Genomic DNA, 18,900 nt, shown 5'->3' on the forward strand with positions numbered 1-18,900 from the left:
ATTTAGGACGGTTGCAGTATCTCGGGATCATGTGATCACCTTTTGCAACCTTCTGACCAGCAAAGTCACCAGACCTCATGGTCTCCAGATTTGTAGCCTGTTGCTTTAACCACTGCACCAAACCGGCTCTCGTACTTTATTTAGCTCTCTTTCAAATAAGAATTCCACTTTCTTCCAGCCCTCTTGGTATTCCCTTTATTAAATGCTTTGTATTGGTTTCAAGTCAAGAATAGCTGATTCGCTTGGCCTCTTCCAATACCCGCGGAAAGAGAAAGCTGTCAACAAGACACGTCAGGAATTTCCTGGAAAGACCCTGCTCAAAGACATTTGTATCCTAACAGATGTTGGGCTAATTGATGTTTCCCATTTCGAGGGCTTCATGCCTCTTGGAAAGGCCTGCCATTTGTTTTGGGAAGTCATCATGCAAATTTTCTCTGTAATTGGTTGGGTGATCGTCAGCCTCCTGGACCATATTGTTTTCATTTGATCCTCCACTTATCCAGATGCTCTCTGCAACATTGCCAGGTTTATCCATTTGTCGTTCTCAGCAGGAATGGATATTTTTAACCCACAGGCATGAAGATCCTCCCCCACTTTTTTTTGCTTCTGTCTTTAGAACAAGTGGCATCCATAATTTGCTATATTCCGATGTTGAGACTCTAGAAAGAGTACAGAGAAGAGCAACAAAGATGATTAGGGGACTGGAGGCTAAAACATATAAGGAACGGTTGCTGGAATTGGGTATGTCTAGTTTAACGAAGAGAAGGACGAGGGGGGACATGATAGCAGTCTTCCAATATCTCAGGAGTTGCCCCAAAGAAGAGGGAGTCAAGCTATTCTCCAAAGCGCCTGAAGGCAGGACAAGAAGCAACGGGTGGAAACTAACCAAAGAGAGAAGCAACCTAGAACTAAGGAGAAACTTCCTGACAGTTAGAACAATTAACCAGTGGAACAACCTGCCTCCAGAAGCGGTGAATGTGCCAACACCGGAAGTTTTTAAGAAGAGACTGGACAGCCATTTGTCTGAAATGGTGTAGGGTTCCTGCCTGAGCAGGGGGTTGGACTCGATGACCTCCAAGGTCCCTTCCAACTTTATTATTATTATTATTATTATTATTATTATTATTATTATTATTATTATTATTATTATTATTATTATTATTATTATTATTATCATTATCATCATTATTATTATTATTATTATTATTATTATGATATGAAGCCCCATCTCACCAGACCTCTCATTCCTGTTCAATCCTATTTGTCCTCCTAAGCTCATTGTGTTTACATTCCACACTCTGAGCATTAGATAGTAAAGGCCATGAACTTTTTGAGCCATTGTGTTCTCTTTTATTTTAATCTGAGTGGTTTCAGAGGCCTCGTTTCAGCAGCACTCCTATTTTCCACAGAGCACAAGTCTTTATCTGAGGTGTTACTGCAAAGATTTCATCTTTATCCCTCTCTCTTTGAAGTCCTCCTTGGTAGATATCTCCTTTAGGCTATGTGCATAGGGCAGTGATTCTCAACCTGTGGTCCATGGACCCCTCGGGGTCTGCGATGTCGTCCCTGGGGGTCCGCAAAGAAATCTTGAAGAAATATTATGATTTAAGTCTTGAGATGTTTTGGTGGTCCATGACCACAGGTTGAGAATCACGAGTGCGTTTTAAGGTGTTAGTTACCACCTTTAAAACGCTCCATGGCATCGGACCTGGTTACCTCCGAGACCGCCTTCTGCCACAGATTTCCTCCCATAGACCGGTACGCTCCCACAGAGTGGGTCTCCTCAGGGTGCCGTCGGCCAAACAGTGTCGGCTGGCGACCCCCAGGGGAAGGGCCTTCTCTGTGGGTGCCCNGAGGATTTTACTTAGGGATGATTTTAAGTATAATTTTAATTGGAACACAGCCTCTAATATTTGGTTTTTAATTTGGTTTTAGAGGGGTTTTTATTTTTGTATATTGATATTTGTATCTGTTTTAATATGCTGTGCACCGCCCTGAGTCCTGCGGGAGAAGGGCGGTATAGAAATTAAATTAATAATAATAATAATAATAGTCCAGGGGTAGGCAACCTTGGCTCTTTTATGACTCGTGGACTTCAACTCCCAGAATTCCTGAGCCAGCATGGCTCAGCTTGGAAACCTCTCCCTTTTCCCTCAGCATGGCTGGCTCAGGAATTCTGGGAGTTGAAGTCCACGAGTCATAAAAGAGCCAAGGTTGCCTACCCCTGCCATAATCCATGGCCACAAAAGGTATTTAAAGGGGATCTGTGGTGAAGAAAAGTTTGGGAATCACTGGCACAGGTCATTTCTAGCCATCTGTAAAGTTATATACAGGTAGTCCTTGACTTACAACAGTTCATTTAGTGACCGTTCAAAGTTACAAAGGCACTGAAAAAAGTGACCGATGGCCATTTTTGACACTTACAACCTTTGCAGCATCCCCATGGTCACGTGATCAAAATTTAGATGCTTGGCAACTGGTTCATACTTATGACGGTTGCTCTTTCTCAAGGTCATGTGATCTCCTTTTGCAACCTTTTGACAAGCAAAATCAATGGGGAAGCCAGATTCACTTAACAAGCATGTTACCAACCTATCAACTGCAGTGGTTCACTTAATAACCGTGGCAAGAAAGGTCATAAAACGGGGCAAAATTCACTTCATGACCGCACCAAGAAGAGTGCCTAGACAACAATTTCCCACATGCCTTTTCTAACTGTTGACAAAGTTGTGTTAGTAGAATTGCATTCCAAGGACAAAACCTGTTCCTCCAACACAAAATGCATTCTTTCCCCATAGATGGTGTGTATATGTGTGTACAAAGACACCAGTGCTAATCTCTGCAGGAAAACGGCAGTCTTCTCTGCCTCTTATATAACAAAGTGACTGAGTCACTCCGAGTGTCATATTACAGATGTGTGAGACCTTGCACACAACTTGTATGTTGCTGTCTGGCTTTGGTAATATTCTATCCCACTTTTAAGCCAAGATTTCTACTCAATAGGAGCTTAAAACCCAGCTTCACAACAAAAATGTGACCCATAACTGAGGAAGAACAAACTCAGTGCTGTGATAATAATGCTTCTGCCCTACAAACATAAAAGAAGATTTTGAAGCCCTTCCTTTCATCACTCCTCCATAACAACCTCTTCTCAACTCTATTCTCACATACAAGGTTAATTAAATCTATGTCATCAATTCAAATCGACCCTGGATTAAAGTAAATCAGTGAGGATTTGTTCTGTCTCCAAGGCCTTCATTTCGGCCCAGGCTTGCGAAGAATCTTCGCCTAGAAAGGGTTGCCAAGAACACTATAATGGGTGTCCTCCTGGATCCGCGGCTGACACTGGAAGACCAGTTGGCGGCCGTGGCCAGGGGGGCGTTTTATCAGGTACGCCTGATCTACCAGTTGCGGCCTTTTCTGGACCGGGACGCCTTGCGCACAGTCACCCATGCTCTGGTCACCTCCCGCCTGGACTACTGCAATGCTCTCTACATGGGGCTCCCCTTGAGGAGCACTCGGAGGCTCCAGTTAGTCCAGAATGCAGCCGCGCGGGCGGTGTTGGGAGGGACTCGTCGCTCCCATGTAATGCCGTTACTGCGCGAGCTGCACTGGCTGCCGGTGGCTTTCCGGGTGCGCTTCAAGGTGTTGATTATCACCTTCAAAGCGCTCCATGGCATCGGACCTGGATATCTCCGAGACCGCCTTCTGCTTCAGATTACCTCCCATCGGCCGGTACGCTCCCACAGAGTGGGTCTCCTCAGGGTGCCGTCGGCCAGACAGTGCCGGCTGGCGACCCCCAGGGGGAGGGCCTTCTCGATGGGAGCTCCCACCCTATGGAACGAACTACCCCCAGAGATCAGGGTGATCCCGGATCTCCCTTCCTTCCGCCGCGCCCTCAAGACATGGCTATTTAAGCTGGCAGGACTGGCCTAAGGGGTATTTTTAGTTGGGTTTTAAAACATTTTTAAAAATAACAAAGGCCAAATTAATATTTCCTTTTAATTACGTTTTAATGGTAATATTTTTGTACTTTTGTATTTGTTTTTATTAGGCTGTTAGCCGCCCTGAGTCCGCAAGGAGAAGGGCAGGGTAAAAATATAATAAATAAATAAATAAATAAAATAAATATAATTTCTTCCCTTTGTCTTGTTTTAAGCTTTCGGTGAATCCTAACTAAGAATTGTAGCTGGTCAGAGATTGGATGAGTCTAATAGAGTGGATGTCCTGAATCATAGTTAATCACCCCCTACAGTGCAGGAGAACCCAGTTTTCTATCATTTGTTTCCGTGGTTTTCTGGGCAAATATTTCCTCCGTTGCTAGACACTGAAACTCAGAACTATCCTTTTTCTAATCCAGAAGGATTGATAGACCTAGAACAGAGATCCCCAACTTTTGGGGCACCAGGGACCAGTTCCGTGGAGAGAGTTTTTTCCACGGAGTGGAGGGTGCGTGTGTCACGGTTCCGACAGATAAAACTCTTCAAAAGAACTTTGAGACATTGTTTACCTTAAAGAATCTTTTATTCGAGAAACAAAGTATCGGCACTACATAGTTAAAGCCAAAAACTGAATTTCCCTCCCCTGGGCACAAAGTAACAAAGCACAATTCCCTCCTCCAATTAACAGTCATAAATCACATTCCCCAATTAGCTTGAAGCATGGGCTTTCTCCCCACCTCTCCAGCCCGCCAAATCTTTATAAACTCCGGGCGCAATAACCTTGGATTCCCACGGCTGAGTTATTATTGTTATGACTAAATGGACTCTCATCCACATTCCCCCTCCCAGCATCAACTAACTCTAAAAGCAAAAGAGTAAAATGGCTGCATTTCCTTCTGTTGTCGAAGCAAGAACATCCAATGTTAGCAGCGTTGACAGCGTGGTTTTGTGTTCTGCCAGCATCTCGCGGATAGGGTTTTGCTTGTTTGTGTGGACCGGTTGCTGTCATACTGTGGCCCGGTACTGGTCCACAGACCGGGGGTTGGGGACACCTGACCTAGAACTAAGAAGAAATTTGCTGACAGAACAATTAACCAGTGGAACAACCTGCCTCCAGAAGTTGTGAATGCTCCAACACTGGAAGTTTTAAAGAAGAGATTGGACAACCATTTGTCTGAAATGGTATAGGCCAGGGTTTCCCACCTGAGCAGGGGGTTGGACTAGAAGGCTTCCAAGGTCCCTTCCAATTACTCTACTCTACTCTATTCAGCATATAAATGCTGATCAGTGTTACAGTGTACAAGTACTATGTTATTAGTATCACATATGAAGTAACAAATCTGGATACTAATGCTTCTTGTAGATACAGTAGTCCTAATTACTATCATTGGCTATTTATTTCTGAATAATTTATTTACAATTTAAATTATTCAAAGTTTCCAAGAGATCAGAATGACTAAAATGAAGAGTTGAAGCAACCAGATGTATGTATGAATTTATTTTCACATTTTTGAATTGTCAATATCCCTCCGAGAATGCACTTCAGCTCCCAGAATTCCCTAGCTAGCATGGGATTCTGGGATCCCATCTTAATTCCCTGAATTCTGGGAGTTAAGTCCTCACAACTTAATGTTCCCAAAATTGAGAAACACAGGGTTATTTGATAGCTTTGAAAAGAGAGTGAAATCCATGGAAAGAGCCTCCATAACTGCTTAGCCAGGTTACTTTGTTCTGAACTTGTTAAATAAGCCATGGTGGCCTGGGTTGATATGAAAGGAGAGCCTTTGAAAAATCATGAAAGTATACAATATCTTGCTATAATTCTGAATCCATTCCATAATTAGAGTTTAATATTGGTTAGGGGTTTGTCCTTAACTTGGTGCAAACTAAGCTTGTTGGCTCATCTAATGTTTCTCAACCTTAAGAACTTGAAGCTGTGTGGATTTCAACTCCCAGAATTCCCCAACAGCATAGGTAATGAATGGTTTGGGAATTCTGGGAGTTGAAGTCCACACATTTTCAAGCTGCCAAGGTTTAGAAACACTGAAGTAAGGCTAAGCTGCTGAAGATGATGCAAATGGAGAAAGTATCCAGAAAAAAAAATCTAGGCACCAATTTAAAGCTATTGAATAAATGCAGCTACTGAGGAATGGGAAAGAAATATGTGAAGGGGAATTTTTTTTAAAGAGAATAAAGTCCCCTTAATAAGAAAGGAGAACTACGGTAGAGAGAACAGACAGCTTTGCTCTTTAAACTAGCAATATTGGACAGGCGCTCTGAGCATGCGTGACACAGCCCGCTTACTTGCCTGCTAAGTGTGAAGGGGGCTGAGAAGAATCTCCGCGCAAGCGTAGAAAGAACTACTCGGCCCATAGAGATAGGAAAAAAAGTCCATTGTGCGCCTGCTTCAAGGAGTTGCGCGTGCGCCAAAGTTCCTCGCCTCCAGGTTGGCTTCGCAAGTCGCGACTCGGAACGCTTTCCACCTCCCTTTCCCTAGTCTGCCTGCCCTCACGCCTGCGCAGTTCGGGCCGTTCGGCTACCGCTTGCTCGGACGGCGCATGCGCAGAAGCGCGGTCCTAGCCTGTCAGGCGCTCGCTTCGGCCTCGTCTCTCTCTCCTGGTGCGCCTGCGCAGTTGGCGCCGCCTGGTTGGTGGTGCTGTCTGGAGCCCGGTGGGAGGGGGGAGTCGGGGGCGGGTGGGGGGAAAGAGGAGGAGGAGGAGGGATGCGGACGGGGGAAGATGGCGGCGGCGTCGTCGAACAACCCGCGGAAATTCAGCGAGAAGATCGCGCTGCACAACCAGAAGCAGGCCGAGGAGACGGCGGCCTTCGAGGAGGTCATGAAAGACCTCAGCCTGACGCGTGCCCACCGGGTGAGGAGGACCCGACGGAGGAGGGGAAGGATGGAGAGCGGGAGGGACCGGTGGACTGACGCGCTGTCCGAGTCCCCTCAGAAATGCATCGAAATCCGCCCCTCTTCACTGTGGGGCTTAGGCAGGGGCCCGTTTTTAAAAGTCCGTTTCGGAAGGGGAGGTTGAGGGGGAGTCGAGGGGCGCCCTCTTTTTCCTTTTCCCCGAGAAAAAGGGGAGGTGTTTAAAAACCACCCCCTCAATTTGGGGTGAGGGAAGGGGATTAAAAAGACCGTTAAGCGCGGCGCGGGAGACGCCGGATTGGCATCCTTTTTTCCCCTCAGCGAGTGGGTGTGGGGGAGAGAACGGAGGGGCCAGCCCGTCATTTCAAGTTGAGGAGGGGGGGCAATTGAGGGGGGGGAGCAGACGCCCCCCTGATCAGGGATGGAGCTGGGAATCCAAGCAAAAAAATCTGTTGAGGAAAAAGGGAGAAGTGAAGCCCCCCGGTTTAAAAAAAAAGAAAAAAAGAGAAAAAAAAAGAATCCCCGTTAATGTTGTGATCGTTATACCCTTTACGGTAATGGCTTATATGTTATTTGCCAGGGGCCTTAGTATTTGTAATCAGAAAGGCAGGATGTCATTTAATACGTGTAGAAATGCTGGATGCCTTCTCTCCCCTTGAAAAAGAAATTGGAATGAAAAGCCCTTCCATGCTTTGGGGGAGAGGTGGAGTGCAAAGATGGATAAACTAAAGAAAGGAGGTCAAGGGGGATGAAATGAACCACCTGTGCTCTTCTTTTGGCACAGGGAAGGGAATTATGCCTTCCCAACCTATCATGGAGTTATTAAAAGAGGGGGAAAGGATATCTATCTATCTATCTATCTATCTATCTATCTATCTATCTATCTATCTATCTATCTATCTATCTATCTATCTATCTATCTATCTATCTATCTATCTATCTATCTATGAGATTCAGCTATCTATCTATCTATCTATCTATCTATGAGATTCAGCTATCTATCTATCTATCTATCTATCTATCTATGAGATTCAGCTATCTATCTATCTATCTATCTATCTATCTATCTATCTATCTATCTACCTAGATAGATAGATAGATAGATAGATAGATAGATAGATAGATAGATAGATAGCTTGGAAGAAGAGTGGGTCAGGAGAAGGAATTTTAATTCCTTTCTACTTCAGGTGAGGGATACTGGGTTAATAAAAGGTAAGGATAGGGGTGGGGGAACATGGGAGTGGAGTTAACCTCTCCAAAACAGAAGGGAATCATAACACTTTTGTCTTTTATTAAATATTAGGGGAATAAGAGAGAATGAGTGAATTTTGATAAAAGAGGTCATAACGACTACTCTTTCCTCAAGGGATGGGGAAATTAGTATTTTTAATATCTAACCATGTAGCAGGACTGCATTACTATTATCCTTTACAGCGTTCCTATTACCTACTCCTATTGGTATTTTATGACCATCGCTTTGCTGGTTGTATCTTATGATTTATGATCGCATCTCATGATTTATCACTTTGTTGCTTGTATGTGTGCTGAGAGCTTATGCACTGGAGACAAATTCCTTGTGTGTCCAATCACACTTGGACAATAAAGAATATTCTATATAATGGCAAATATGGGGAGGAGGCTAGCAGTGCCTGTATTTTTGGGCAGATATTCCCCTGCTCAATGTATAGATAAAAATAATGATTTATAAATATTCCTTGTAAGTATATAAGGAAGTTGTAGAGGAAATCCCCTCCATATGTATGGGAAGGAAATAATAACTCTCTTCCCAATTTATGGACAGGGAATTGAAGAGTCTTGCGTATATTGGGAGGAGTGTTTAATTAAAACATTCAAGAGGTGTGGTAATTACACCTCATCTTGTTATGGTTATAATGAGGAGTGAGGCTCCCATTCTTTTATTTGTATATAAGAAAGGACAGTATTGAGGGATGAGCAGTATTGTGTATTTGGAAAAGGGGAGAAAATTAATTAGCCTTAATTTATGCATAAGGAATCAATTCATTCTCCCTATGTGTGCTTAGGAGCAAATTAAGAAAAGGGGTTAAAAATCTTTTCCTTGATAAAAGAGGAGTGTGAAAATGAGGAAAATGCAAAATTAGAAAATGCTTACATCTAATTTACATGGTTGTGCGTGAATTGTTGAAAGGGTGACTTCTACCCATCTTTGCTTTTAGGTTGTATATATTTTCCTGTAGGATATTGTGAGGGCATTGTGAGAAGAGGCTCTCTTTTTATTTGTTTAAGCAATCGCTTAATGTTAGATGAGCAGGGAGAATTATAAAGAATTACAATCTATAGTCTGGGATACAGTGTTCATTCGTTTAAGGAAACAGCTATCCAGTCTTTAATAATCTGTTACCTGGTTTTGTAGCGTGGGTCAGTGTGATCAGGTATCACAATATACTTAATGAAGTATGGATTATCAAGATGCTGCTGTTTTATCAGGGAGAATCATTCTTTTCTATTTTAGAATGCAATTAATGCTCTCCAGCTTGGGTGGAGTATCTGGATTTGAACAAACAGGGAAAATATCTTTCCTTTGTATTTTGTCTGTCTCTGGGTAGAAATATATGAGATCAAGGATATTTAATATCCACTCGCTCTTAACTGAAAAAGAAAACATTGGAGAAAATAATTTTATTTCCCATCTTTGCAGTGTTGTATAATTGTAAATATTAAAGAGTTCAAGATAGTGCTTATATCATTTTAGTGCATAATAGCTATGTGAGAAAGAGCACTTTAAACAGTTCATTCCTTAGGAATTGGTTTGGGTATTAGCTTGTGTAGATTGTTTTGTAACTAGGAGTTTGCAATGCGTGTTGTAGCTATCTATATTAGTAATAAAATGTTACTAGAGCTTTGAATTGTAGTACGCAGCTCTTTTCTGAAGTCACTATTCTTTCAGTGAGGAAGATTGGCTTTGTATTGAAATTAAGTTATTAACTAAGGGGGAATATTACATTTTCTAAATGAAATATCAATGATCAGCTATCGTCTTCTAAGAAATGACTTTAAGGATGGGAGAATGGCTATTGCAATGCAGTTAGACGATTTATAAGTGTCATAAATAGAAATATTACAGTGGAGTAAAATGAACATCCCTCCTTAAAAATGCTGGTTGTCATCTATAAAATTCTATAAGGCCTATTGACTTGGGAGACTGCCTGTTTCTCATAGGATGTGCCCAACCATTTTGTTCTTGCAGCGTTGGCATATTCCATAACCAGTTTTGTCTATTGGGACTCCAGAATCACACATGCTTTGCAGTACCTTTACATTCTCCCAGACATCTGAATGGCCTCCAGAAGAGAAGATTGGTTCCTCACACAGCCAGGGAGAGTGAACACCTTTTCACTCCATCTGCTCTGTCCTTTTTATCTTTTACTGATTTTATTGTAATGTCTTTATTTCTCTGTTGTAAGCTGCCCAGAGTCATTGAGATTTGGGTGGCAGATAAGTTTAATAAATGCTTATTTTACAAATGCAACTTTATTTATTCAATTTCTATAATCAATCACCCATCTCAGCCAAGTGACTGAATGGCTTACAATTCTAAAACTGTAAAACAGTTAAAACAATTAAAAAACAATAAAAATGTCCAAATAATAAATACAGCAGCCAAGGTGGTTTAGCCAACTAACAGTAAAGGCAAGGAATGGGGCCCTTAACTCTTTTGGAGCCCCTGGTTCAGGAACAAGTTTTTAAAGCCTTATAAAAGAAAATCGCCCAGGGTTGGGGTCATTATAATCTCCAAGGGAAGAATATTTCACAAAGCAGAGGCTATAATGGAGAAGACCCATCTTCTTGTTCCCTCCAGTTAACACCCTTTGAGTAATGGGATTTGCAGCATGTCTACAAAGAGTTAACAATGGAAATAATTTAACTGATGACTTTGTTTCAGAAAATGGATGGGATGAACATAACAGGATTTTTACGTTTGCTATTTATCAAGTGTAGCCTCCTATCCCATGGAAAGGACACCAGCACTGCAGCATTTTTTGAAATAATATAAAAAAAAATGCTTCAAGGTATATAGGAGGTGTGAACACAGCATCTGTCTGCAACACTTTAAAAGTAGCAATATCTTTTCCTGGGCTTGTGTTGTTGTCTTCTGCAGCTGCCATGTGACCTCAGGAAAGACAGATCGGCTAAGAATTGTGAGTCCATGCTTCTAGACATCTTTTTTGAATTCAATTGAAGGCTCTACATGGCTCCACTCATCAGTATGTCCTGTTTGGCATAGAAAAATCGATTGCTACCAATGTTTGTTTTTAACGGTTACTGTGGTTATTTTTTTATTACATATCAACTGAGGGGGAACATTGATAATAAATGAATACATATGGTCTAGTTTTTGATGGAGCCACATTGTGGGTTTACACTGAAGATTCATGCTGGTAAGGGCCATCCTGAAAGTTCTTCCCACATATTAAAGATTACAGTGGCACAAAAGTTCTTTCAGAGTTGAAGTAAAAAAATACTTATTTTTTTTTCTGTAGTAGAAGTGGGACGATCAGCTTGTAAATGCCAGGATATTTGGGGTCCTAGTTAGTGTAAAGACATCTACTTTATTGGGGGCAACTCAGAAAAAGGCACTAAGAATAAGGTAATTTGGAATGTGGTATTACAAATTGGAACAGAAGAACAAATTGAGTTGAAGCACACTTTTCTCTGTTGAAAGTGTGTGTTTTCCTGTTTGTGGATCTGTTATTGTTGTAGTAACTTGATGCAGCCTGAAGTCTTTATACAGAAGATAATAAATTCCTTTATATATAAAGTCCTTTTCACATTTTGGTTAGATTCTTGCTGGTCAGATGTGTTAATACTGATATTTCAGTACAAATGCTATCTTGTATTACTATGAAAATGTATCATGTCAGAATATAAGGGTTAGAAAAGCTCTGGGCTAGAAATAAGGCAACACTGATTTAAAATATCCACCTGATTATGAAGCTCGCGGAGTGATTTTGGCCATGTCTAATTTACCTTACAGGGTTGATGTAAGATTTTTTTAAAAAAATTGGGATAAAACTATATATGTTACTTTAGATTTCTGAAGAAAGATCTGGATATCCATTTGAAAAAATCAAGTAAGACCCATGATAAGGAATTCCAGTTATGTCCCATAGCATCTGATGAGAGATGAATAAATAATTTATCTAGCTACACAGGGTCAGCTATCTGAACCAGTCTGGACTCTTCATTTCTTGTTACCTTCACACTGGTGTTCATTGTTGCAGAAGAACAGATGTAGTTGATATGGAGAATTAAACAGGACGTGCTGTGGGGTATGGAGACATTTATTGGGCTAAATTAATGGTAGCGGTTTACAGAAGGCTGATGAAAGTGATGCAGCTCTGTGCCTCTGCTGTTTAAAGTGCCCTTTCCTATGAGTTCTTAATGTCATTGACAACATTGTTAAATCAGTGTGCTACTTACTGTTATTGCATTTGGCAAATCAGTAAGACTTGTGAGGGTTTCTCATCCCGCCACCCTTTCTCATCCCGCCACCTTTCTGATTGTTCGTGTATATTGAATAAATTCAGACATGGAATTGTAGCATCCATGGCAAATGCAGCGCAGATACTCTACTGTAATAGTCTTGTAATCTCTTAATTGTCATCCAGTGCTTGAAAATACATTTTCCTCCAGCTCCTCCTAGTCCCTTGTGGTTATTGCAAAAAAAAAAAAAAAAGTAGCTACGAATTACACAGTGATTATTAAAGCTGTGAGTCTGGCTTTATACTTAACCAGGAATGATTTTACATGGTTTTTTGAAAACCAAATTTATTTCTTAAATTTCATGGAGCCTTGTTTTGTCACTGTCATTCCTTTCTCTGCATTATCTTGTGCTTCATGTCCATTAGTGTGTTTGTGTGCTTTTTCTGAGGATCTAAGATAGCCAAGTAATAAACAAATGATTACATTTATTATTTGTTTTCCAATGGATATTATAAATGGATCCGCCAGGGTTCAACTGCTTGCTAATATTATTGTTAATGGTACTTTTTGGTAGTTCATTATTGGCAGTAGCTTAACTGATCTGCTAACTTGATTTCTGCTTCTGTTCTGAAAGATCTTCAGAAGAATTTATCCCTTCCATGACCGATCAACTCCATGCTTCCTTCAATAAAATTCCTTATCCTCTGCCTTATGATTGAAGCATCCAAATATGCAATTATTTTTATTAGAATGGAAAAGGTGGTGGTGGGAGAAACAATGCCTTTTCAAACTCTGCTGTTGCTGCAGTGCTATGTTCCTTTTTATCTGTATCCCTTGAGTGGCACCTAAGGGGATGCAAATCCCTCTCCTTTCAAAGGCTCTGAAATTTTGGTTGGGAATCACTTGGGCAACTGATTCATATGTTTTCATGACAGAAAAACAATGTATACTGCATAGACCAGTGGTGGCGAACCTATAGCACGGGTGCCAGAGGCAGCACTCGGAGCCCTCTCTGTGGGCACACGTGCCGTTGCCCCAGCCTTCCCTACGCCCGCGATCCCCTCCTCACCAGCAGCCCCCCTGGAGGAGAGTCGCCCCTGAGCGTGGCCCACACGGAGCAGTGCAGTCAAGGACATGGCAGCCAGACAGAGTAGACAAGACTCTGCCCTCACGCCCCATCGTGCACAATTGATGCTGTGGGGCGCAGGCAGAGGGCATGGCCGCCATCGCACTGCTGGGCGATTTGTGGTGGGCCCTGGAGGTGGTGAGTGGCCCTGCGGGCAGGCGGGGTGGGAACAGAGCAAGGGTGGGACAGCAGGTGGAGTGGGGCGGGGCCAGTTTTTGGGCACTCGGTCTCTAAAAGGTTCGCCATCACTGGCATAGAGCTTTATTTTATGCAATATTTTAAAGATGTCTGCTTGAAGCAGTTGGAACCAATTCTTTTTATTATCATATTTGTTTATTTATTATTGAAAAAAAAAATTATATCGCCCAATTGTAAATCTCTGGTAAGTGTGCAACAATAAAAATAATATATAGGAAATAATAAAACCGTATACAATAAAACTATATTGTGGTTCATCAATATAGCTTATGCACCAATATCTTATTTGGAAAGAAAGGTTTAGCATCATCATAAATGCCAAAAGGAGAAGGAGCCAGGCATACTTTGGGGATAGAAAATCCCATTTGTTTTAACACTTCTCATGAATTGAGATTTCTCCAGGGTTTTTTTTTTAATTTAAAATTGGTCCTTCTTCCATCCATCTTTATAAAAATTAAATAGCATGTTCCAAATAGCCAACTAAACACAAAGGAACAGTCCAGTATCCATTTGCATATTTTTCCATGCATTCCACCAGTTATGAATCTTTGAACCAACAAAGAGTAGGCTATTCATGTTGTCACCAAGAGTCAAACACAAGGAAGTTTTTACGGTTGATTTCAAGCATTTAGCATTTTGCAATAACGATGCACCAGCAATGGCATTCTGCATTTTGTTGAATCCTGTCAAATAATCGATGAATTAAAAAATACGACATATTTTTAAAATATCGGTACTTTAAAAATTACACGAACAAATAAAGGTTGTGTTCTTGGGCACAAGTGTAGCAATTATATTGTACAAAATTAAAGAGTTTTTTTAAAAAATGTGTGGGTGAATGCTGCCTAAATAGGTGTGAAATACTGTATATGCTAACTGCAAAAAAGAAAACCCTCTTCAAATTGTGACATTAAGGGGGAAAAAACTAGTTTTTTTCTTTCCCTTTTTCCTTAGTTCTGGTTAGGGTGGAATGCATAGTTTATCCAATTGTCACAGACACTCTTTGGGGTAGTTTAGCCTAATAAGTGTCTCAAGCCTGCTTCATGTGCTTCTTAATTAAGGATTCAGTTTTGGTCCACATAGAATTAGCCTTACTCCTTATTGTTGACTGGATTTTGAATCTAGCCATTGAGTGATCATTTGGTGAATTTGATTGGGCTACGGTGCCATATAGTCAGTCAAATGGGCTACGTGCTGATGGGATTGATGGCAAACCTACATGACTGTTGTGTCAGAAACTGGAGCTCTTATTCTCCTTGCGTTGGGAGTTTTGTTGCTTGTCAGCTCTGCACAGTAAGGCTTTTGCCTTGCTTTAACTTCAAGCGTGTTTAAGTAAAATATTGCTAGTTAGAACAGAAGGTGCTTTAGGACATTATCCCCATTCATGTCCTGCCAACTAATTGTTTCTTCATGACTGAACAGAGAGCACAACCATTCACGTGGTTACTTTGCCAATTGTAGTGTATCCTCTCATCTTCCTGGTAGGAAAATATATTGTAAACAGTCAGCAGAGCTTCACAAAGGGAGTGACAAAAAGCCAGTGAAAGAAAGAAAACATGTTTTGCAGGGGGAAAAGTGTTCAGAATATACATCATGTGCGCACCTGGCTCATCTTGGCATGGATTCAGAGGGTTTCATGGACATGATTTTGATTTTCTCTACTCAATAATGTTCAAGAGAATCGGTCTGTGGAAGCGTCTTCAGCTTAGTGCTAAGTACAGGTTTGCATGCCTGAATTCAGTCTCCAAATGATTAGGTGACAAATTATGAGAAAGACTTTTACTTTAACGCTTGAATTGTTAATTCTAATGGGGTTTTGAACCTAAAATGAATTTGGTAAAAGAGAGGTTCCTGTGTTGTTCTTTGTGTCTTTAGTGTGGGTGGGTTAAGAAGTTAAAAGTTGCTTGATCTTGAGCACCCAGATAATATATATCAGAGGCCAGTTTCTAGCTGCATTAGTGTCAAGCTTTTTAGCTCACAGCCCAATCTACTCACGGGTTGTCAGGAGGAAAATAGGCAGGAGCATTATGTGTGCTGCTTTGAGTTGTACAAAGTAAAGGTGGGTTATTTATTACCTGTTCACAACAGTGTGAAATCACAGCTGCCAGTTATTTACTGGTGTTGGCCTTCATATGCAGCAGGTTCTTCCCAATAACCTGGGAAAGGGGTCCTTAACCCCGGTCCATGGACCGGTACTGGGCCGTGGCATGCCAGCAACCGGTCCACACAAAGAAGCAAAGCCCCATCCGTGGGATGCAGGCAGCACACAAAACCACGCATTCTCTGGCCCGTGGAAAAACCTTTCTCCACGGAACCGGTCCCTGGTGTCCAAAAGGTTGGTGACCTCTGACCTAGGATGTCCTAATGTATCAAAGTAGTATATGTGCAGATTCAAGCAGTGTGGCCTTTTGTCACTAAGAGATGGAAATTTTGCCAGTGTGCAGATTTTCTAAGCGCTAGTCAAGATTTTTTGGTGTGGCACCTGATGTGCCAATAACCACTGGGACCACCATGGCAGGTTTATGTCATAATCTTTCAATTTTGATTTTCAGATCTTGGTACTTTGTGATCTTTTTCAACTCTTTGTTTTCTACTATCCCCTGCTTTCTTCTGTTCAATCACAGTTAAACATGGTGTGTTATGAGTTAAGACTGTATCAGTTTGTGTTCGGAAATACCACAGTATTTTAACCTGCTCATTTTCAACTACTTTTTCACCTCTGTATTCCCACCAATATTTTATTACCAGAACATGATAATTTTTACAGATGTTTCAGTGAATCATTTTGGCAACTATGTTATGTTGTTGTTTATAATCAGTTTGTGCTACCTTCTTGCATGATCTGATCATATAATCTAGTGTTTCTCCTGCCTCTTTCCACAATCTGCACTTTGGATCATTTCATGTTTTTTTTTGTTCTAGTCTAGATTGGATCAGTTTAAATAGGTTGCTCTTGCACAGCCAAAATCAAGCCTTCAGTTTCTTTTTTTTTTTAATGTTTAATGTTCCAGTTATAAGGCATTGCCAGGTTTTATTTTTATCCAGTTTCCCCTCATTTTTTTGTAGAAATTGACCATGCAATGGCTTTCCTTGCCAGCATTCTGTTTGCATTTTTATTACATTATTTTGATATTCACTTCTTGTTGCCTGCACATTCAGTAAGTTCCAATTTTAACTTGCATCAATGCTTGTTCTTGGCTGCCTTTTACATAATCAGCCAATGCACGCTTTTCTTGACAGTTTGTTTGACCTGAAGAAGGCCTCCTCCTCCATTTCTGTTGGGCAGGTATAATCAATATCATTGCAGGGATATAATTTATAGTTAATTCATTGCCTTCCTTTTTTTCAGTCCAGACTGTCTAATTCAGCTTGTGTCCAGTTAATAATTCCAGCTATGTATTGTATCACAGGTATGCACAGGTAAAAAATAACTGAATGGTGGAAACACCACCAAAACCATCAATACCTGTGCATACCTTTTCTCACTTGTTGTATGTATTGTTTACTGATCACATTTTTTACCTTTCTATGCTTGAGGTTATCCAACTGTAAAATGCTCAGATACTTGTAGGCTTGATCCTGATGGCTCCTGATGGTTTGGCCATTCAGTATTTAAATTCCATTACTGTTCGTAATTCCATTACTGTTCGTAATGTTCGTAAATCATGCTACTGTAGCACATTACTCTGGGCCAAATTCCATTGCTATATCTATGCTAAAAAATTCTAAGGTTTTTGTCAATGACTGGATTTCAGTTTCTGGTTTTCCATAAAGCTTCAGATCACCCATATAAAGCATATGTGAGATTTAGTGGTAGTTTTTGCTGTTTGATAACCAAGATTTGTTTTCGTCACAATCACTGAAAGTGAGATCACAGCAAAGACAAATAATAAGGGTGGTCATGAATCACCCTGGAAGATGCCTCTCCTAATGTTAACAAAACCATATTTTTTTCATCTACAACCACCACTTTTGTCTTCCACTGATTCATTATTTTTTTCTATTAACATTGTAAAGTTTTTACTGACACCAGTTGTTTCCAAACATTTTATGATCCAGTTGTGTATAATGAATCAAATACCTTTTTATAATCAATCCATACCTTATGTATGTTTTTCACCTTTTGCAATTGTTTAAAACCATTTTATCAATCAATGGTTTATCTTTTGTGCCTATGGTTTTCATTAATTTCCTTTCTGTTCTACTGGGAGAATGTTATTTTTTTCTAAATAATCTTGGATGTTGTCTGTTATTATGCCAATAAGTAATTTAAATAGTGTAGGCAAGTATGTTATTGGCTGGTATTTTCCTGGTGTTGTCCCTTTCCTTATCTTTTGGAATCAGATAAATGTTATCGGTTATTAGCCAGTCGCTGATATCTCCTTTATGCAATAGTTCATGCAGCTATAACTGTATGTAAGCTAATCAGATATTTGAGCCAAAAGCCACGTGATTGGTTATTTCCAGGCGATGTCCAGTTTTGAATCCTTTTCACTTGATTTTTAACCATTTCTGTTATTAGTTCTTCCATTTGACTTTTACTAAATTCATGTTGATTTTTTTTTATCCATTCAGCATTTTTATTGCAGCTTTTTTGAGTCTCCCATAAATCTTTCCAAAACTGTACTGTTCCCTTTTTGTTTTGTTTTCCATTTTCAGAATTTTTATTGCCATTTATACTTTGGTAAAATCATCTCTACTCTCATTGAAATAGCTGATTTTGCTTAAATTGGATGATTTGTGCCTCATAATGCTATTGTCGTTATTTGCTGTTGTATGATTTCCAAAGTTGCTTCAAATTTTCTGCTGCTAAGCCAATATTTTTTATTAGGCTTGATCTTTGCGTTCTTCAATTTTTGCTTTTTCGTGTTCTTTAAATTACTCACATCTGATCTTAATACCTTAATCTTGACCCCCAATCTGATCTTCCACTTTGCAATAGAACATGATTTTAATTTTGGATTTCTAATGTCATTATCCAGTTCTTCTGTAACCACCACCACTGCGGTACTGAGGCAAGCTGATTGTTTTTATTATTATTATTATTATTATTATTATTATTATTATTATTATTATTATTATTATTATTATTATTATTATTATTATTATTATTTCTGTTTGATAGACATTATTTTAACTACTGCATATTTTATTCACATCCTTCATAAGATGGCAGGGTTTTTTTTGATACTATGTTCAAGATTGGCTCTCTTTGTCTTTCTATTGGTAATTCTGTATATGTCATAGTTTTTTCTTTTACTATTGCTTGTTGGAGAGTAGTTCATGCATGGTTTCAGTGCTGG

General features: G+C 40.3%; 1 protein-coding gene across 1 annotated transcript in view; it reads left to right on the forward strand.

Moving 5' to 3' along the window:
* The first annotated feature begins 6,678 nt into the window (after nucleotides 1–6,678).
* The window catches only part of CRTC1 (CREB regulated transcription coactivator 1), a 102,136-nt gene continuing 89,914 nt past the window's right edge, over nucleotides 6,679–18,900 (forward strand). The window contains exon 1 of the mRNA XM_015810704.1: nucleotides 6,679–6,811. Within this exon, the coding sequence (XP_015666190.1) occupies nucleotides 6,680–6,811 (132 nt within the window). The 5' untranslated portion in view covers nucleotide 6,679. The remainder of the gene's footprint in view (nucleotides 6,812–18,900) is intronic.

The sequence above is a fragment of the Protobothrops mucrosquamatus genome, unplaced genomic scaffold (genome assembly GCF_001527695.2).
Source record: "Protobothrops mucrosquamatus isolate PMUCROS unplaced genomic scaffold, P.Mucros_1.0 scaffold14, whole genome shotgun sequence".
Classification (NCBI taxonomy): Eukaryota; Metazoa; Chordata; class Lepidosauria; order Squamata; family Viperidae; genus Protobothrops; species Protobothrops mucrosquamatus.